At 37.4% G+C, this 21,448-nt stretch overlaps 2 protein-coding genes across 5 annotated transcripts; one reads left to right on the top strand and one right to left on the bottom strand.

The window, feature by feature from the left end:
- Positions 1-1,958: 1,958 nt before the first annotated feature.
- Positions 1,959-4,732, bottom strand: Bet3 (blocked early in transport 3). Its single transcript, XM_074091656.1, has 4 exons — positions 4,503-4,732; positions 4,222-4,427; positions 3,205-3,403; positions 1,959-2,307 (listed from the first exon to the last, which is right to left on the bottom strand). Exons 1-4 carry the CDS (start codon positions 4,539-4,541, stop codon positions 2,221-2,223), a joined length of 531 nt encoding a protein of 176 aa, XP_073947757.1. The 5' UTR covers positions 4,542-4,732; the 3' UTR covers positions 1,959-2,220.
- Positions 4,733-5,964: 1,232 nt separating this feature from the next.
- LOC141431094 (uncharacterized) lies at positions 5,965-20,785 on the top strand. Of its 4 annotated transcripts, none has more exons than XR_012451698.1 (7): positions 5,965-6,422; positions 7,433-7,547; positions 8,531-14,063; positions 15,445-15,545; positions 16,241-16,309; positions 17,987-18,087; positions 18,883-18,975. XR_012451698.1 is itself a non-coding variant. In XM_074092093.1 (6 exons), exons 1-6 carry the CDS (start codon positions 6,120-6,122, stop codon positions 20,643-20,645), a joined length of 6,273 nt encoding a protein of 2,090 aa, XP_073948194.1. In that variant the 5' UTR covers positions 5,966-6,119; the 3' UTR covers positions 20,646-20,785. The 4 variants fall into 4 exon arrangements, 2 of the variants coding, with proteins under 2 accessions (XP_073948194.1, XP_073948193.1); XR_012451697.1 differs by having other exon boundaries at positions 17,969-18,087; XM_074092093.1 differs by lacking the exons at positions 15,445-15,545; positions 16,241-16,309 and adding an exon at positions 20,577-20,785 and having other exon boundaries at positions 5,966-6,422; positions 18,883-19,034.
- The last annotated feature ends 663 nt before the right edge of the window (positions 20,786-21,448 follow it).

Here is a 21,448-nt window from a genome sequence, read left to right as displayed (position 1 = left end):
TTGTCGACAACGACATCTAGTGTATGTTAACGGTACCACGTACTTCCTTACTTACAAAGTCTAAGTTCCAACTAGGGATGGATAAACCCACATCTGAAGATTCAAAAGAGACAGATCCTCAAGCGGACCCGAATACCTTATCAGCTCCTTTCAAATGTTCGGTACGCCGGTAGTAAATCTGAAGTGACTCATAGATTCAAAAGTCACTTTGAAGAATTTGTACTGCAGTACCTCGGTGCCGAACCGATCCGTATCGGACGGAGCGGATATACTTAGCCTTCGCTACAGACAAATTATGAAATTAATGATCGCTCGCCAGTTGATAAGCGGAGTCGGTTCCAAAATTGGAGCTGGATTCAGTGAAACAAAACAGACCACTTTTCGGAGTCAAGATTACATGTCTAGTTTCAACACGAAACCCACTATAAAAAAGAGCGATACATAAATTAAGAATGGTTTAATAGGGACAGTAAATGCTTGAGCATAAATTAATATTTACGATACAATTAAATTAAAAAAATATGGGTAATTAGTTTTCTGTCAAACAAAATATCCCTAGATGGCGCCACTGAAAACAGCTCCATTTGAAATTACATTCTTGCTTGAGATGGGCATCACCTCAGCTTTCAGGATGACATGTTAACTCTGTCTGCGTTCAACAGATGGCGTTGTCCGAACGAACGTTGTAGTTTAATGTCACTATAATGTTTTTTTTCTCAGGCGAAACCGTGGGTAAAACTAGTTTAGTTAATAAATCAATCCCAAGCGTGAAACAAACATCAAACGGACCTCACGATACTTATGCCATCTAGCAATCTGTCAGTGAAACCTAAAGGTTACAGTTCATAAGATCCATTCGGCACCCGATCAGCACACCGCCTCGCCGCGAGCGGTTAGTATTCTTTATAATGGATTGCGCTCATTAACACCAACTCCGTGTCTCCGTAGCGTCACCGGGTCGCTTCGCTCGCGAGGTGTCCACGCGCGGACGGCGAGTAAACCACTCGGTGATAGCTCGCTCATCGCTGCTCGTATGCTTGCCTCGCGTGAACCGCGGGCGGTCGGCGCGGCGCTCCCCACCCTCATTTCATAATAGACTACTCGGAAATTCGTGGATCACGCGACGTCCACTCGTTGACCACGCGGCGTTCACTCGTTGTCCACGCGAGGTCCACTCGTTGTCAACGCGGCGTCTACCGGTGGCACCCGTCGACAACGAGTGGACGCCGAAAGTCGAGACGGTGCTGGTCGGTTGCCGGGTGGCTTTAATGAGCTGTGACCTTTATTCATTAGCCGTGAATCATTTGAAACTATTGTATTAGTTTACATAACAGCATACTCGATCAGATTCGGAGGCCTTGTCTAACGCACTTGAAATGGGGAATGGATAAAAAATTTAGAAACGCTTGAAACTTTTTATATCAATATTCTAATTAACAGAAAAAAATTGCAGATTTTTAAGTAGCATCAATTAATTTAAAAAAATGAAAGAGTTCTCTTTACCGCCATATTACGACAGTCCGGTCGGTTACGGGTTGTTACATAGTCCAGAATAAAAACATATAAAAAGAATCTGTGTCTTTGACTCGATCGTTTTGACAGGTGACACTCTTTACCGGGCCGAATAATACTGACATGGAAATACCGACCCCGTTTTTCATGTACACGCCCATAGAAACTGACATGAGTAGAGAGAGATGGTGAACGTCAGTGCGTTACTATAATGCCTCAGACCACCTCATTTCGACCTAACATTCAAGACTGACAGGTTTAGAAACAATTGTCATTTATACATGACTACGAAGTTCGATTTTCGAACTTCATATCATTGCGTTCCGTTCACACTTATAGTATTCAACACAAGAGTGAGAGAGTTGACACGATACGAACTTCGAATTCCGTAGTAGCCCCCAGGTTCGTCTAGACGCACAAAAAGTAATTGAAAGCATCTTGAAACATCATTTTACACAGCAACCATATATTTCAGGAGTATGAAGTATGACGTAAATATTTTGGCTTTCAGAACATTTGCTTAAATAAATATAAGACTTTTTAAAAACGAAAAAAAAAACTGGACAGTATTTGAGCCCGCATTTCTCGGCTAACCAAGCTGAAAGTCTTTCGTTTTTAAAAGAAAAGTTTAAAAAAACAAGTTTATCTATATACCTATATAACTTAAATAGTTTATAATAACAGAATATAGCTAACAGTCAGATGTGATTAGTCTTCCCCGGCCGGCACAGCATCTTCTAGTCTCTTGATGTATTTCACTCGTAACTCTGTGACTGGATCTCCCTTCAGTTGATCCTGGAATGTGTAATATAAAATAAGTACCTAAAGTAGCATAAACTAGGGTAGCTTTAATAAAATTGGGGCTACCTCAATCATTTGAATGATTATTCGAAAGATTGAATTAAATCCAGCAGTTGAATTAAAATTCCGGGATTTTAATAAATTCCCATGAGAATTCCCAACGATTATGTTCGAAATTTTATCCTAATTTGTGGGAATATTGAGTTCAAAGTAACTTATATGTTATTCCAGACGTCCAGCTATCTACAAACAAATTTCATCCAAATATGTGCAGCCGTTTTATTTTAGTGTCACAGAACTCATCATAGGTGAAAAATACAATAGCATTTTCCATAAGGTGTAATTTTCACAGCACTAACAGTACTGGCATTGTACTGTTCTGACTGAAAATTATACCTTATGGAAAATGCTAGTTACACGGTATTGCAGTATCACCGACGCTATGTGTTAATCCAAATGTTCAGCTATCTATAAACCAAATTACAACCAAAACCGTACATCCATTTTATTCTGAAGGAGTAACAAACATACAGACACATACAAACTTTCGCATTTATCATAATGAGTCTTTCAATGAGGCTGGCATAGCCACACAGGTGCACTTAAGCCTCGAAAAAAAAAAATGGAAAAAAAAACATACCATTGTTTGAAAGAAGAAATTGACTAAGCTACATTTTTGTGAAAATTTTGAGACAGCTCAAATTTACTGATCCTTTACTTACTATCTTAAAAAAATATTGCTTAGTCAATTTCTCCTGTTTTGGATTTGATTTGTGTCACTGCTGTTATAAATAATTTACTTTTTTTTTCTTTCCTTTCAAGCGTAGATATTAGTAGGATTTAGTTAACAATAAAGAGTGTGAATTGTATTGCATTGTACTTTTAAATTACCTGAACAAACCAGCACTGAACCTCTAGTTGCACCATTTGCAGGGCCCCTCGAATGGCACCGGGTATCAGCATGCAGTACTTGAGTCCGTTATTAGGCATTTCCACCCACTCACTCAAAGGACACTGGTCCCATACAAGCGAGAACTCGTCACCGGAACTGCTCCAACTGGTAACTGTTGGCTGCATGTTTAAATACAGTCTGAAATTTGAGAAAAAAATGATTTTGTACAAAATTTCTATTGAACCATAAACAATTATTTTGCTCACCTACAGCCTCAGGTCCTTAACATCAGATTCAATAACCTAACCAACAAAAAGTTGGAAAATCCCCGACTTTGTCACTTCAGTTTAATATCTCAAAAACGGCTGAACCGATTTTTATAAAACATGTCTAAGAAACATCACTACAAAACCTGCTCTCAATTAAAAAAAAAACGCATTCAAAATGGTCCACCGGTTTAAGCTACGGTGCCACAGACAGACACACATAGCGGTGAAACTTATAACACCCGTCTTTTAGTGTTGGGGTTAATAAAAACAATTTTTATTATCAAATATTAATCCAAAATTGTCTACTGAAGTGACTGTAAGCCTTAGCGCAACAAACAACTTCTTAGGCAATTTTAAGTGAGTATGCTATGTTAAAAGGTGATTTAAACTACTGACTAAAACCTTTAAATCATAAGTGGGTATTCTGTTACATGCCGACAGGCGCATGGGGCATCCAACAGGTGAAGTTAGTCGAGGATATTACAGCAGATGTCTGGATTAGTTTACCTGAATAAAATCCTTAAAAACATTTACAAAGATGTTTAGCCAAACTAACCCAACCATCTGCTGAATCATATTCCTCATCAGCCTGTAGCAGTCCACTGCTGGACATAGGCCTCCCTCAAAGAGCATGTTTGGGTCCTGTCCTTAGCTAATTGCATCCAGTTTTACCAGCAGCCTTTCGCAAATCGTCACTCGACCTAGCCGGAGGGCGTTCTACACTACAATTGCCAAAATGTGATGTACCTAAAAGCTTGTTGTAGTTTATCTGCGGTCTCCCTCATCTCCAAACATCGGGTAGAAGTCGTGCGAGCTAAGAAGTCCTCAATGAGCCGTACACCCATGTTGTAGCCGATTCTCTCTAACTGTTTATTAACATCGTCAGTGTTATCAATCTCTTTTAACATCTGAGACACTAGGGCACCATAAGTGAGCGTCAGAAGTTCTGAATTCTGAAAAATACAATTATAATGAGATAATTATAAATTATTACAGTACAGCAAATGTAGAGATAGAAATCGACTTACAACTTTCTTTGCGTCCAATCTAGAGGTTTGCCGAGACATTATTGATTTAGTGTGAAGAACTAGAATGTAGTCCAATAGAATTTGCAAACAAAATCAGCGCAATGTCTTTGTAGAATGTGGTAACGACGAAACAAACAAAACAAACCACCCACAAATCCGACAATCCAATTATAAGTTATAACGCAAGCAAAAGCAATCGCAATATTCGCAATTGTCAAATTGACGGTGACGGATGATATTATTTACCGGCACGGATAATACTGACACGGAAATACCGACTCGATACTTCGTGTACACGCCCAAACCATAACTGCAGGGCTACTACTACGAAACTCGTGTCGTGCGGTCCCTCTGACACTTATACTATTTAATACGAGAGCGAGAGAGACAGCACGACACAAACTTCGAGTTTCGAGGTTCGTAGTAGCCCTGCTGGTGTCAAGTCAAACTGACAAGAGATGGACAAGAGTTTCTATGGGCGTGTACACGAATTTCCGGCCGGTATTTCCATGTCGGTATAGTTCGGCCTGGAAATAGTTACACATGAGTTACACCTAATTTGACAACTAAGCTATGTACAGACAGACAGTGCTATTCTATAACTCGGGGGAGGGGGGACAAAATTTTCCTAGATTCGATTTGTAGCATTCGAACATAGCGGATGTAGACGATATCTAATTTTGGTATTTCTGCTTCTTTGGCTAGTTGAAGTATAATTTTAATAGTGTTTTATGCGCCGATTAACCTTAACAGTGAACAGTGATCACAAAATTCTATATTACTCACGTGTCTGACATTTTTTAATGCGCAAGTTGTCTCCGCGTGGTTTCTAGAATTTTGCAAAAAAAGTTTAAAAAACTACAATCACCGTACAACGTGAATAAGAAGAATAATATATTTATCTTCAATTTAATTGACATTGGCCCAAGCCTTATGGCCGCCATTAAGAGGAATAAATAAAAAAATAAATAAATTTTCCTACTTTGAAAATAGAAGTATTCAGTTTCGCCATCTATTAGCGAATTACTTTTTAGCATGTCATGTTTTTTTCCATGTCATGAAATAAATGTTACAGACCTATTCCAGCAAAACATAATATCACTTAATCTTAATTTAAAAAAATTGCAAATTTCATATGTTTTTCAAATAATATTAAAAATTATTCGATTTCTTTGTTGTGATCTTATCTTACTCAAAGATAAGTATAGAAGATTATAAGCCGACTTAATCATGACATGTATGACTTGGCTTATAAAATAAATGAGAATAAAAAAAAATATTATTATAATTTGTTTCTCACTCCAGCGATAACATTACCAACTTTTTAACGGTATTTGAAGCCCTGCTTTCTATGTATTTTGTTTGACTGTATTTTCTAACTGGATTAAACTTGATGTTAATAAATTTATCAAATCAAAAAGTGCGTTGTTTAAACCTTGACTTGAGCAATGTTATTTTGTGCAGTAGCAACATTGGTGCTGCGCTGCATTGTTTTGTTTAGCGAAGACGTCATATTTTTTGAAAAAGTGTTGGTTTTAAAACCGTTTTAAAAGAGAAATCGCAATGTTTTCGTTGTTTAATTCGAGAAACTACACATTTAAATATTTCTTGTGAAATATGGAAGGCGATGTTAATCAAAATGAACGAGTTTTATTGAATGACTCCGACGAAAGGCCGCGTTCAGCTGTGAACTCAACGGTGTTGGATTATTACAAAAAGTTTGGCAGAAAAAGAGATTTAGAGCAATATTTCTCGTTATCTACGGCGCAAAGTGAAATCAGGGACCCCACGAGCTTATTTTGGAGAAGAATGAAGGAACAAAGTGATACATCCGACTCTGGTGAAAAAAAAAGCGAATCTTCAAGTGAAATTTGTAGAATTTCGATTAAATGTTCCATCCCAGACAGTTATAAACCACAGGTAATATTTCGTTACTCATTAAAACGAAACTAACTAACTTAACTAGTTTAAGCTTAGCATGGGTTTTCAACTGACCTTGGTCTAATGGTTGACTAACAAAGTTGAAGGACTTTTCATTGTTGCTTTACTATTTAACTATTCTTAGATTCACCAAGGTTAGTATGTGGTTAGTGACTGATTTTTGTAAAAAAGTCTCTTATAGACTATGATTTTTGATTTCTTTTTAAATTATTAAGCCTCTTAGTTCAAACGCAAATACATAATAATAATTTCATAACAGAATCAATACAGTTGAAACGTTTTATTACAATATTGAAGGGATAGCAATATTTGATAATTATAGTGCCCTTCCTCTAAGAAGTCAATCCTGACACATTACACAACTAAGAAGTTCCTGATATAGTTAATGTCAACCATTAAAAAAAATGCTATACTTACTACTGTCGCACGCGACAAGTAAGCATAGCATTTTTGTCTATGATTCATATTGTATATATTCAGAAACTTTATAGTTTTGCAATGTATCAGGATTGACTTCATAACAGCCCTTGACTATTTATAATCACAATGGTCATTATCATTATATGTAACCAGTGTTATTTTTGTATTTAAGTTCATGTTGATCTATGGTGGCCTAGTGCTTTGACCTATTGACTCTTGAGCATAAGGTTGTGGGTTCTAACCCAGGCTGGCACCTTTGAGTTTTTCTGAATTTAAGTGCGAGATTACATTTTAAATTCACCACAATCTTTGAGATGATGGCAAACATTGTGAGGAAATCTGCAAACACCGGCTAAGAAATTCAATGGCATGTATAAAGTTCCCAGTCCGCATTGAGACCGCATGGGACTCTAAGAGGAGTGCTCTGCAGTGGGACATATTATGTAGACTGAGATGAGATATTTTTGGGTGCATTGTCTAAATCTAGAAACTTTTTTGTAGGTCTGTCTGATGATTATTAGCAATCTAGGTCAAATTTTTTAAGTAGGAATTTGTTTTCTCACCAACAGAAGTTTGATTCACCACCCAAGAGTGATTCAGAGTCACCTCCCATCATCACAGATGCAATGCCAGGACCATCATGCTCCGGTGATGATTCAGCTGATGATGATAATTCTCACAAATGTAAGTATTTTTAGGGTTCCTTAACTCACTTGGCAAAGACGGAACTCTAGACTCTTTTCACGGTAATGTATGGAGGTATCAAGCTGGAATTAATGTCAAGTACTCAGGTCTGCTACCTGTGGTGCAGTGAAAAAAATCAAACTTAAGTCAAAGTAATCAAAATACAATCTTTAATAAAGGTCTACATACAAATTGCCAGAGAATCAAAACCAGTTGTCCTAGAAACTTGAAATTTGGTATAACAGTACCTCTTATAGCATAAACAGTGAAAAACCTTAATTTTTTATTATTATGTTTATCTTTGTCAGTAACCAATTAAAATTTATGACTTCAAAGAAAGAAAGAAAGAAAGAAAGGTTTATTTTGGCTCCATAAGTACCACCTAAAACTAAGACTAGAACTAGCACTAAAACTATGTTACTTGGTGACACGGCAGGATACCAAAAAGGGTCTCCACTCAGCATGTGTTGCCGCACATTATGTGCAGTAACGCTGGTTTTCTGTGGAGCCCAAATGTTAAATAAACATGTATGCATGAGCCAGTTCCTTTGCCCCAGTCAGACGGAGAAAAAAAATAATTAAACCCATAGACAAGGGAGAAGTGACGTGGCTCAGTGTAAAAGTAATAATACAAATACTGCACACTACACACTGCTTACATTTTGTTAAGCAGTAGGTCTCCGCTATCATTCCTATTCATAAAAACATCATAAATTTGTGTGTAACCCTCTGTGCACAAGTCTTTTTTGCTGGTTTTTTTTTTAATGACTCATTGCTAAATTTGCCAAAACACATTTTACTAATTCAGAATATATGGTTTAAAATTAAAAGAAAGGAAATGTGGGGAAAATTAAAAATGCTGAAAAAATTTTTTTTATCAATAATGTATTCTATTCCAACTCTTGGTTGTGTTCTTGATTGTAAATCATAAATTATAAGTAACATATTTATCATCAATTAATTCATTCAAAATTGTGTTTCAGCCATGGATGCAACATTGGACACTTCTATGAACAAACCTTTATCACCTTCAAGTAGTGTGACCTCTCAACGAAAACTTGAATGGGATTCACTAGCTGATGTTGGCTATGGCAATGAAAGTGATCGCAAAACTTCAGCTTCTAGTCTCAGTACACTAGAAAGAGAAGTCCTAGCACAAAAACAACAATACACTCTTGATAGTAAACAAAGTAGTGACTTAGGGCTTCCCACGGCTCATTCAACTCCTGTAGATCCAAATGACAACAAAGCCAAAGGTAAAAAAGGACAAGGGAAGAAAACAATGACATTTTCTAAAAAAGAAGTTGATTTTGTAGAAGTGCGCATGCCTGAAAATAATAATGCTCAAGCAATAAATGTTAATTTGACAAAACAGTTCTCAGTCAATCTAGACAAAGATGGTGGATTTACAGTCGATAATGTCAAGAAGGATGTCACTGTTTCTCCAGAGAAAGCATCTGTTTGTAAAGAAGAAAGCCCACAAACCAAAATTGATAAAATTGTACAAACTTCATTATTGAGAAAAAGAGAAAAACCCCAAAGTTCCATAGAACATACAGAAATGGCATCCCCATCTGTACAAAAAGTTCCAGTTTTGATATGCTTAAATACCTTAAGAAGGAGGCACAGAAGAAAGAAAATGAGAGTAAGGAGAACAAAAATTAAGGGCAAAAAGAAGGCAAATACTTTAAAGGCAAATTCACAAGAAAAAGACAAGAGTGGAGAACAAGTATCAGAAGCAGAGAGTTTTGAATATATGCCTGGACACATGTACAATCAAAACCAACTAGATGATAATGCAATAAGGCAAGACAATAATGCGGGAAATAAATCTAGTCTTGAATCCAGTGCTGTACAAACCACAGACTCTAGTAAAGAATCAAAATATTCATTTACTAAAGATTTAGAAAAAAGCTTAGATGTCCTTAAATCAGCTTTAAAAGATAAATATGATTCAGATCTGAAAAAGAAGCTTGTCAAAGAAATAATTCAGAGGTTGCTCAAGTCGAAATATAAAAACGGTGATAGTACACCAGATTTTCTCTCTGTATTAAGTTTGACAAGCAAGAAAACTCCTACAACTAGTACTTCTGACCCAGATAATACTGGAGAGAGAGTGCTGCATACAAAACCCAAAAAATCTATACTCAGAGTCAGTAAATTTAACTCAAATGATATAGCTTCAACTTCTCAAAGTGCTCCTAATTTACCATCTGTAGTGAATAACGAAAAGCCAATCATACCTTACTTAACTGAGCTGGTTTCATCACCTACTACAGATACAGACACATCTGCTGCGAACAGTTCTACAAAAGAAAATTCCTCAGACACAGTTTTTGCTAAAACGTCGTCAGAAGAACTATACAAAAAATATATTGATGCTCTCAAGATAGAAGAGGCTTATAAGCAGCACTTAAAGAATAAGGAACGGTTTCTGAAGCAGAAACTGGTCCGATCAGATACTGTTTTAAAAGTACCTTCACAACTTGACTTAAAAATCAATAATAAACTTAAAGAATTAATTAAAGATCTGACTAGAAACAACTACGATGATGGATCGGGCGATGCAAGTAAACTAGAAGGAGGTTCCACCTCTAATTTTGAGATGGAACGCAGACTTATGGCAAAACAGAGAAGCCACTCTGTATTTACATTATCTTCTGGTAATTCAGACTTCCAAAATAAAAAGTGCACGAAATACAAAGAGAAAAAAGAAATTTCTACTTCACCAAGGCCAGGGCCTAGTAACTGCCGACAAACTATAAACAAACCTAACATGACCGACAGCTCAGTACAAGTGTCTCTAAAATTCACAGACAATCAAGAAATTAAAGATGTAGGAGTTCAGAAAGGTCGTCCCAAGGCGTGTGGCTCTCCCGCCTTAACTGAAGAAGTCAAGTATGTCTGTTTGTGTTCCGAAAAGGCTCTGGTCTCGCAACATCACCCTGATGAGTTTTTAATTTACAAATGTTCAAGACTCAGTGGTGAAAATCCAATACATATGGTATCTAAAGCTTCCAACACTACAATAAATACAGAACAACGTACTTCACCTAGAAAACGTAACAAAACGCAGGCAAACGCCTCTAGAGAAGATACACTTCAAGATTGCTGCTTGAAGAAGTCTAGTGAGCCGTCATCAAGCAAGATGTCAAAGTCATCTCAAACTAATATAAAATTGGCTTCAGATACCCAACAATCTTCAAGCGCTAAAAGCGCAGAATCTTCTTCCTCATCATCGGAAAAGCGACAAATTGGTGACGGACTAACTAGAAAAAAAATTGATAGCTCCAAAAATAAATGTGCAGGCACTTGTTCCAGAAAGCCCAGCAACGAGAATATTAAAATTATTCAGGAATCTACTAGATGCCTTCAAACTGAAATAAGTATTCATCCCAAAATTTCAGACCCTTCTGTATCTGATATCAACGTTATAAAAAGTGCTGACTGTGTGAAATTGATTAGTGAATTGTACAGGAAAATCTCTCAATCTAGTTCGGAAAATGCCTGTGTCTGCTCAAACGATAAATTTGATGCGAAAACTAATACCTCGAGTAGATCTTCAAAAGATAATATTGTATTTGAAGATAGATGTGAAGAAATTTTTTCAGCAGATGAAGATAACAATGTACCATTGATAAATCAGCCAATAGAAGAAGAAGTAGTCTCACAAACTTGTATTGGTTGTTATCATGAACCTCCTAAACAATCTGAAAATATTGCGGATAGTAATATAGTTATACCTATACAGGGAACTAATATGACTCTTAAGGTGACTATAGCCGGAGGTTCACTAAAACCTCAGGAGAAACAAGACTTACTTAATACCGGAGTAGTCACAGATAAAGTTGAAAATGATGAGAAGTTCACTTCAATTGCAGCTGATTGTTCTAAAGCTGTACAGTCAAAAAACTTAGCGGATCTCAAACAAACTGTAGTTCTTGCATCTAGTTGTAAATATAATTCTATTGAAGATAACCTAAAGCCGCAAAATAATGACAATCGATCATTTACAAGAACTTCTTACCCTGATGAGGGGCTTAAATGTAACACGTACCCGAAAATGCTGCAAATTAACGAAAATAAGCCATTGCAGCGTTCTAATACTAGTATAAGTAATTTAGGCGCGAGTTCTGGTGTTCAAACGGAGAGTAACTCCGATAAGGAAATTCAATCATGTCGTCCTACGTTTAATCAACAAGAAAAGAGCACAACACAGGATTTGATATCTGACTATAAAGTACAATCGCAAAATTTTAAAGAAACTTTGACTTCGCAAAGTACCTCTGAGAAATCTCATTGTGACTCAGAAAGAAAGAGTAAGAGTTCAAATGACAAAATTATATCACCTAAATCAGAGCGTCGAAAACCTAAAGCTGAAACATGTTCTAATTTGATTACAGACGAAGGTACTCCCAAGGACCTTATTTTAGACATGATACAGGATATTACTAAACGTTATTCAAAAACAAACATCGAGAAAAGTAGTAAGAAGAAATGTTTTAAAGAAATTATAACGGTTTTAAATTATCTGCTAGATACAGATGACAGTGGAGAGAGTATTGTGGAAGAACAGGGAGACACGCAGAGTACAGAGAAAAGCAAAAGTTCAAATAAACAAAATCATGACTCCGAAATTGTTTGCTATCAAGAGGCTAAAAATACAATATTATTTAATAAGGCTTTAAAAATAAATGATGTACCTCCGCGTAAAACAAGTAATAGTTCCAGTCTTGAAAAAAATTTTCAAAAATCGCAAAAAACTGGTGGAAAATGTGCACTAAGAAGTCGGAACACATCACCGGAAGCAGAAGAAACTGACGCTGCTCCTATTTGCAGTAAGAATATGTCAGGACAAGGCGATTCAAAAACTAAACGCTCTATTGATACTAATGCTTCTTCGAATTGCAGTAGTTCTTTGGAGCGTGAAATTTCATCTTCACCTAAGCCGACAACTAGTGATAAAGGGTGTCAATGTGGATGTGACGAGTCCACAGAGTGTAAGGAAGGCTCAGGTCGCAAATGTGAGAACACTAAAGTTGATAAAAGCGACGACCAGACATTGATATCTAAAAAACGAGAAACAGAAAAAAAATCGTCTATAACTTCAGATAAAGCGTGTGGCTGTGGTTGCGATGATTTTGAATGCGATGAAAAGTCAGATCATAAATGTAAAGAAAATATAGCTGAAAAAGACAAAAGTGATGCACCATTTTTGAAGTCTAAAAAGCAGGAAACAAATTACGACTTACCGGAAAAAAACGATAAGGCATGTAGATGTGGATGCGACAATTTTGAATGCGATGAAAACTCAGATCATAAATGTAAAAAAAATATAGCTGACAAAGAAAAAAGTGACGCACCATTTTTGAAGACTAAAAAGCAGGAAAGAAATGAAGACTTACCGGAAAAAAACGATAAGGCATGTGGATGTGGATGCGACGATTTTGAATGCGATAAAAATTCAGATCACAAATGTAGAAAAAATATTGCTCACAAAGACAAAAGTGATGAGCAAAATTTGAAGTCTAAAAAGCAGGAAGCAAATAAAGGCGCACCGAAAACTTGTGATAAGGCCTGTGAATGTGGATGCGATGACTTGGAATGCAAAGATAGTTCAGACTATCATTATAAAAAAAATAAGAGGACTGAGAAAAGAGACAACCAATTTTTGAGGAGGACCAAAAAGCAGGAGCTGTCTAGAACATCCGACAAATCATGCGACGTGTCCTCCGAATACAAGGAAAGTTCAGAACACGAATGTTGCGAAATTAAAAGCGACAAGCAATTTTCTAAGTCTAAAAAACCTGAAAGAAATGGAAATTCTCCTAAGAAACTTGTTAGTAAATGTGTTCAATCCACAGCAAGAAGAGTAAAATCCATGTATTGCCATCGCGTAGATTCCTCAGACGTTCATATTTCCACTGATCAACCAACTGCATCAGACTCTCCGACGGCAAAAATTATAAATAAAATAAGAAAAGAGTGTGAAAAATATCAGAAACGATGTAAATCGCACTGCGGTCATAATGTAGAAACGTCTAGCAGTACGACGATGAACTGTGATCGCTGTAATCGTATCCATTCATGTTCTTGTAAAGGGCACAAGTGCCGAAATCACAGATCGAAAACTACTATGGAGAAAATTCAAAAGAAATGCGTGGCTTACAATCTTATTCTCCAGACGTCTGATAGTTTGATCAGCGAAGAAAATTGTTTTGACGACCACCGCCGACCGTTGCCGAATATCGTTGTAAAAGTTCCTAAGAGGAGACAAGAAAACATTCCCTTTAAAGAAATGGCAGCGAAAATAGAGCAAAAGTTTGCTTCTTGCAGTCCTAGATGTTGTCCCAAAAGTCGATCAAGAAGCTGGCCTAACGAGGGGATTTCAAGTACAGATGATGTCAAAATGGCACAAGCCAACACTGTTAGGGATTACTTGGAGAAAAACCGGCCAGACTTCGTGGAGCGATGTACGACTCGTCAAAACTGTATTAAAATGATCAGTGACTCCAGGTAAGCATAAATTAAAATTTATCATTGATAATTTCTTAAGGCAGTGCCGGATCTACGAAATATTCAAACCGTGGCGAAAGTTTTCCCCGGTTTATTTAGAACTTGGAATTTGGCGCCCTCTCAGAAGTGCCGTCCGGAGAAAGCAAGCCCCTCGGCTTGCCCCACCCTAGTTCCGGGGCTATCTTTCTTGAGTACATATAATTTTAGCGTATCGCTTCGAGCACGCGTATCATAAGAATGGACACTTACTTTGGCCTCAACGTATGTACTTCTTACTAAATTTTTAATGTGAAAAAATACGTCCATATAAATATGTCCGTAACCTAACAACGTATCCTTTATCATTCATATCAAGGTACAGTCACCAGCATTAATGTCTGCCATAGCGGAGAGTGCAAAAATATCTGACACGTCCATATTTAGAGCACGATATTTATTGGCTTATTGGTACTGGTGACTGTACCATACCCAATTAGATTTTCGGGGAAAAACCGATTCTAGATGTAGTATCGCTATCCGAAATTTGATAATCAAAGTTTATATCGTACCGTTTCGCTCACTTTCGTATTAATACTATTAGCGTGAGCGGGACGGCACGATATGAAATTTGAATTTTGAACTTCGTCATAATTAGACTAGACATGGCTTGTTGCATGATTGTGTATCTTTCATCCGAAGTAACGATCATGATCATTTGTGCTAAACGACAGAGAGACGATACGCTATTTTTTTTATTTTTTTTTTATTTGACTGGATGGAAAACGAGCAAGTGGGTCTCCTGATGGTAAGAGATCACCACCACCCATAAACATCAAATGACAGAAATGTAAACCCAGTTTTAGTAAGATCTTATAAACGAAAAAGTTTTTTGGAACGAGGTTCGAACTCGCATTTGCTATCTGTATGCGCTAAGTTTGCTAACAACTCTGTACCACGGGACTCTACCAACCCACCCGAAAATGTTGGTCACTTGCGCACACCAATAGCCTCCTGAGTCCTCGCGTACTTTATAAAGGACCAATTAACACTAAGAATAACGGCCGAATGTACTTTGTAAACGTACAAATTGTTCATAGAATAAAGCATTCTAAGAATTTTAAAATAATATCCAAAGTAACAAAGCAGGTCAACCACGTCTAGGTCTAAACCCTTAAATTGGCAGTGTGCCACACGAGTCTCATCATTCAAGACTATTTTTTGTATTTTTATTTAATGTAGAATTTTTTGGCCTATAATGTAACGACGAGGTGTAGTGTGAATCAAACTTTTTAAATTTTGTCTATTTAAGGGTTAAGCGCTAAGGTTGTTAAAAAAAGTCAGGATTCATGAGGATAGTGGCGTATTTAGTAGTTTGAAATCTTACCAATATTTCTCACTTCAGCCCCGAAGCTACGTCGGTCTCACCGCGGTGGAAAATGGTCGTTATCCATAACCCTAACCCTTGCATGAGTTGCACGGGACAAACGAATATGTGTTGTGGAGGTATTCTAGTACAGATGTAGTAAATAGTCTTTTTCCATCGTATTTTCTCTGAAACATTCATATTTTTCATGCTACTTCAGTCAGCCTCAGTACTTATCAAGACAGCGTAGGGGAAGATCGCATCGAGAGATTAATAATCGATATAGAGATGTCAACACGACTTTTATCCAATCTTTGTTTTTTACACTACATTCTCTATATAATTTGATCGTAGGGGTTATAACATCTCCGTGTGATATACTAAAAAATCGTGGTTTGAGATTTGACACTAAATAATAGAGTTTTTTTTATACATAATCCATACTAATATTATGAATGCGAAACTGTGTGCGTTTGTGTGTATGTCCGTCTTTCAACGTCGTAACGCACCGATTGGACCGACGTGATTTATGGCATAGAGATAGTTTATGGGCCAGAGAGTGACATAGTTAGGCTACTTTTAATCCCGGAAAAATTGCAAAGTTCCCGAGGGAACAGCACGTGATAACTGAATTCCACGCGGGCAAAGCCGTGGGCACAAGCTAGTATAATATAATACAATAATTAATTGACACGACGGGTACCGTCGCATTCCGATGGGTCCGACTTTTCCCGATGGAAACACATTATGCACTATGTCTGTTATTTCTATTTGTTTTAGAATTTGTTAAATAAATAATCTCGTAACGTTATTATCTAGTTAATTGTTTCTATAGGTGTCCCAATGAGCTATAATTGTAACGATCCGTGCATTCAAACTGTTGAGAATGAAGTGACAAGAATTGGTAAGTCCTCGTAATAAATAAAGTAACTCTCAGTCGACACACTGACCTTTATTGAAGCAGATGATCTAACCAAGTGTTCATTTTTAAATATCGGTGCAGACGGGACACACATATTTACCTACTGACGTCCAGTCGACATAAACTTAAAAAAGCTTTATATTCGCCCTATAAGACCGAAAAAGAAAAATTATATTTTAAAAAGCTTACCTATAGCTTTTTTTCATCACATCATCGATGCCCATATGTTATATAACGAGACATGATATGAAAAAACTAAATATTGAACAATAAATTAAAATTAGGACTTGTTTATGTCATAACACGCAGGGCAGATCATCTTTGATTACGTGAAATCAGTCCGACCGCGGCGCGACGTGAAAATGTCAAACGCTTGCTAAATGTTGTACCTACTTTCCTAGCGCAATGTTATTAAATGCACACGGCGCGATGAAGCGAAGCGAACGCATTCATATAGTTTGACATTTCGAAAAACTTGTAGTTGTAGCCGTAGATCTAGCCTCGAGATGTTGCGTTTCTTTCGAATCGGATTGAATTGTCTGTCCAGGATGCTGGGTTTAGTTATTTTCTGATAGGATGTAAGTTACCTGCGTGTAATAAAGCCTAGTATAAAATGGATAATATCCAGTTCAATAAACGAATTTTAAAGTGAATGATGATTTGATTAAGTGCTAACTTTTACCTTAAACAAATTTTTTTTTTAATGTTTCTAATAAAACTTTACAAGTTGGCCTTATTATTAAAGTAGGGTAGGGTAATAAAAGCCTACTTTATTTATCAAGAAAAAAATGTAGAAGCCGTGGTGGCCTAGTGGTTTGACCTATCGCCTCTCAAACAGATTCAAAGCTCACACCTCTGAGTTTTTCGAAATTCATGTGCGGAAATTACATTTGAAATTTAGCTTTGCGGTGAAGGAAAAACATCGTGAGGAAACCTGCACAAACCTGCGAAGAAATTCAATGGTGCGTGTGAAGTTCCAATCCGCAGAACTATACTGAGAGGAGGCCTGTTGGACGTATATAGGCTGGGATGATTGATGATCATTATTAAACAGTTACTATTTTTTACATATCTTTGACTATTTAAGATTACTATTGATCTCTACGCCCAAATAAAAAAAACAACAAACAAGTATAGGTTCACAACATAACATTTAAATTTACATTTAATTATGCTAAGCCCGTAGGCCTTATTACCCCACTACACATTAAATTCTGAAAATTGTCTTGTTTATGGTAACGTTATCACATTTTCTTTATGGTTAATTTTCGTTCCAGATATATTTCTACAGATACATATTTCTGATATCCTTAGCTCGGCCTTATTACACGCAGGTACTTTGCAGTCCAAACATTTGATTTCTTACCCACCGTAGAACGCTCTCATCGCCAGTTATCTTCCTTGTTCGGCATATTCTATGAAAAGGCCGGAGTGGAGGCCTTATTGTCTACACTTAGCATCGCAATCGTTTTCACCACTTTTTTCTGTCACACCGTAGGTATACGACGAGAATAGAAAGAGATGGTGAATGCCATATTTGCGAACGTCAGCGTGTTGCGTTAGTTAGACAATACGGCCTCTGGTCACAATTCAGTTGGTTTGATTATACCTTATTCGCTTCATAAAACTGTAATTTTTTAGAGCAAGTGAACGTTCCAGGCAGCGAGAAGTGCTGTCAATGCAAATGGGGAGCTTGCCGACATTGACTGAAGACGAAATGCGACATTTGGCAAAACAACTTGGTTTTGGACGGCGCCAACGTAAGTACAAATAGTTGATTCAGGCTTTCCATAATTTTATTTCATGAAATAAACCTAGATAACTGACGCCTTAAATCGAGTTTAGCTCAATATGTTTCCAGCTAATTTGTACCCCTTCTTCTAGTAGCAACGCGACACGGAGAAGAAAGGCTACGAATTAGCCCGAAACGTGTCGAGCTAAACTCGATTTAAGACGTGAGTTATCCGGGTTTATTTAATTAAATATTAGTGTTCAAAATCTATACTTTACTGCTTTTGGGTACAAGTAATGCAATTTAATAGTTCCTACATGTCGGTATGTGCACTGTGTTGACAGTCGAATTGCCACTTGTTTATGGTCAAAGATATGTTTTGTACAAAATTTACAATTAACTAACAATAACAAGAAACAGTCAAGTGCAAAAATAAGTATCTATTCGAACCACTCAACATATATTATGTTACTACGGCCTTATTGCGTCGGAATAAGAGTCTGTGGTACTTACTTATTTTTGAAACTTTGAATAAGTTCATATTTTTACACTTGACTGTACCTACTAAAGTGTAAATATAAATTTGAACTCCACTGTACAAAGTGAAATGTTGAACACAGGAAAATTTCATCTTCTCATACGAGTAGGTATCTATCTATCTTAGGATGCGAATTGGAAACATCATACACCATAGAATATTGCAAGTGTATACATATTTCCTCACAATGATTTTATACACCGAAAAGCCACTCGAACCCTCGATCATCTACTCGAGGGGTTACAGGTTCATACTTATAATAATTGTTTTCATATTTTGTTCTAGCAAGTCAACCCAAAATTATAAGTGAAAAAGAAATGAAAAAACATTCTGAGAAAATTTACAAGTCTCTTCCCGAAGTGGTGCAAAAAAAGGAAGATGCCAAGAAGGAAAGCATTAAGAGGACAAATCTGCTTATGGCCAGTATTTTTAAAAAGGTATTTTAAATTAAGAATTAACCCGACGACCCGGGTCGGCAAGAATAGTCGGTTAGCAAGCAATCTGCTGCATCACCGATCAGAGGGCCTTGTCATAGTAAAAGGGGAGAAGTATGTAAACTCCGACCCTTTAGGAGACTTGACTGCCTACTCCGGCGCGGACGCTTAGGGTTGTCGATGTCTATTTTAGATTAATTACCTACTGGCAAATTATTTTAGTACAAAAGTTAACTTAAAATTGTCTTATATCTGTGTCTAAACAAACAAGATTCTATGCCGCTATATTATTATTATTATACAAGGTAAATTTAAAAATATTATTTATAAATTCGCCGGAGTGGTGATGGCGACTTTGTACATACTACTCATGTTTACCTACACATAATACTATAACTATATTGTTTATAGGTAGGTAGGTATCTATTATTTTTTCATGTGTCCCTGCACGAAACTATTACACTACACTTATATACTACTAATTTACAACTATACCTAATACAAAAAAATACGTAAGTACGAGTACGCGAACGTAAAAGGTAATCATCTCGCGAAGCGATCGCAAGACGAGCGAGCTAAAATCAAAACGTACAGACTACAGAAAACTTAATCCTCCTTAAATTATCAGTGTGTGCGTGCGGCGGGTGCTTGCCAGCCCGACGCGCACACATTTAAGCCGCGCGATGTACTTTTGTTTGTAGTGAACTTACTTCTCCTCTTTTACTATGGCCTTATTGTCTTACACACTTGGATTCACAATCGTTTCATCACATCTTTCTGTGACACGGTATAAGACGAGGGTAGAAAGAAATAGTGAATGCGATCGCGAACGTCAGCGCTTTTGACAATACGACCTAAAGCTGAGGGCCTACTCCGAAGTTCGAAAATCGAAGTTCGTATCGTACCGTCCCTCTCGCTCTCGTATTAAATAGTATAAGTGTCAGAGGGACCGCACGACACGAACTTCTTGTTTCGAGTTTCGTAGTAGCCATGCTGGGTCCACATTTGTTTCATTTTGCTGATCACGTTCATGCGTATAGTATCGAGCTCGCGTATCCTAAGTATGGACGGTCACTTTGGGCACACCGTATCACTAGCATCGTCGCGTGCAAAAATGCGTCCATACTAACCGTAGCGTAGCAGCGTTTCGTATCATTAAGTGTGGACGCTATCCGTATCCCCTTTGATGGTCGGGGAAAAACCGCCCCGAGAGCGATCTCGGCGTATCGTAACTTCGTATCGTGATACAGTATCAAAACACGTCCACACTAGCGATCTTGATACGCGTCGGTGCAACGCGACAGAGATACGATACGACAAAATGATACAAATGTGGACGCAGCTTAATGCATTCACCATCTCTTTCTACCCTCGTCTTATACCTTGTGACAGAAATAAGCGGTGAAAAAGATTGTGATTCAAAGTCAATAAGGCCTCAGGACGTTTTGGATTTCTGGCCGGCCGGCGTTCCGTTTTTGCCCATTGAGGTACTAAATTCAAAAAACCAACGTTTGCTTCATCTAATAAATATTTTTTTATTTTCAGAATTTACAGAAAAAAACCCTGCGAGGTTCAGTGAACCTGTCCAACTACAGCGCAATCATTAAAATTTGACAATGTTGAAGTAAGCTTACATTCCAACTTATTGTGTTCAGTGATACTAAATATACCGTATATTTTTTGTATTCTATGATAATTGTTGAATTGATGTTATTATTGACGTTTAAAAAATAAATTTGAATATTTACTGGAAACTTGGCTATCAGTCAATTAAAACATTCATTTATGCCCGAGTGGTTTTTGTTCGATTTGAAAACAAACGACTCGAGTTCTGCCAAAGTAACGATCGTTAACCCAATATAATGCTGCTCCATCATCACAATGAAAGCTACCTGCGGTCAAAGTACACCCTAAGGCAGTTGTCTCACCGCCAGAGAGGAAACGATTGGCTATCGACTATTTTCTCGCTCAAGAAACGAACAAAAGATATAAGATCCTGTGTGAGTAAAAGAGACACATATTAATAGTTGATCGCTGGCTGTTCACACTGTCGGCGAGAGCTCGCTCTTACATCTTTTGTCGCAGCGACAAGAGCTATAAAACTCGCTGAGAGATACTCGCTCAGCGATGTCAGCTTGGCGGCCGCCCCGCACGAGCGAGTCGAGTGGAGCGAGTAATCGCCCGTCGCACTCGAACACTCGCTTACAGCCAGCGACAAAACTACACTCGCTTCTCGCTGCTCACCCACTCGTTTCGAGTTACTCGCTCTACTCGCTTCTCGCTCATCGTCGGCGGTGGGACAAGTGCCTAACTAAGACCATTATTATTAAAATATAACAAGCCCAAACATGTCTAGGTTATGTCGTTCTGCCTTGGAGTTCCATTAGTTGCCATCAAATAATTATATCGTAATCATG

This window comes from Choristoneura fumiferana, chromosome 9, assembly GCF_025370935.1.
Source record: "Choristoneura fumiferana chromosome 9, NRCan_CFum_1, whole genome shotgun sequence".
NCBI lineage: Eukaryota > Metazoa > Arthropoda > Insecta > Lepidoptera > Tortricidae > Choristoneura > Choristoneura fumiferana.
The sequence above is the reverse complement of the archived record's forward strand: the minus strand, read 5'-3'. Positions and strand labels throughout refer to the sequence as shown.

Bases quoted from the DNA above. Each gene is read 5' to 3' on its own strand.
- Bet3 (XM_074091656.1), bottom strand. From the start codon at position 4,541: ATGTCTCGGCAAACCTCTAGATTGGACGCAAAGAAAGTT. The intron at 3,404-4,221 runs GTACATCACATT...CTCAAATTTCAG, and splicing joins AAACTACAACAAGCTTTTAG to ACTGTATTTAAACATGCAGC. The intron at 2,308-3,204 runs GTAATTTAAAAG...TACACATTCCAG, and splicing joins TTCAGTGCTGGTTTGTTCAG to GATCAACTGAAGGGAGATCC.
- LOC141431094 (XM_074092092.1), top strand. From the start codon at position 6,120: ATGGAAGGCGATGTTAATCAAAATGAACGAGTTTTATTGAATGACTCC. The intron at 18,088-18,882 runs GTAAGTACAAAT...ATTTTGTTCTAG, and splicing joins TGGTTTTGGACGGCGCCAAC to CAAGTCAACCCAAAATTATA. The intron at 19,035-20,576 runs GTATTTTAAATT...TTTTATTTTCAG, and splicing joins TGGCCAGTATTTTTAAAAAG to AATTTACAGAAAAAAACCCT.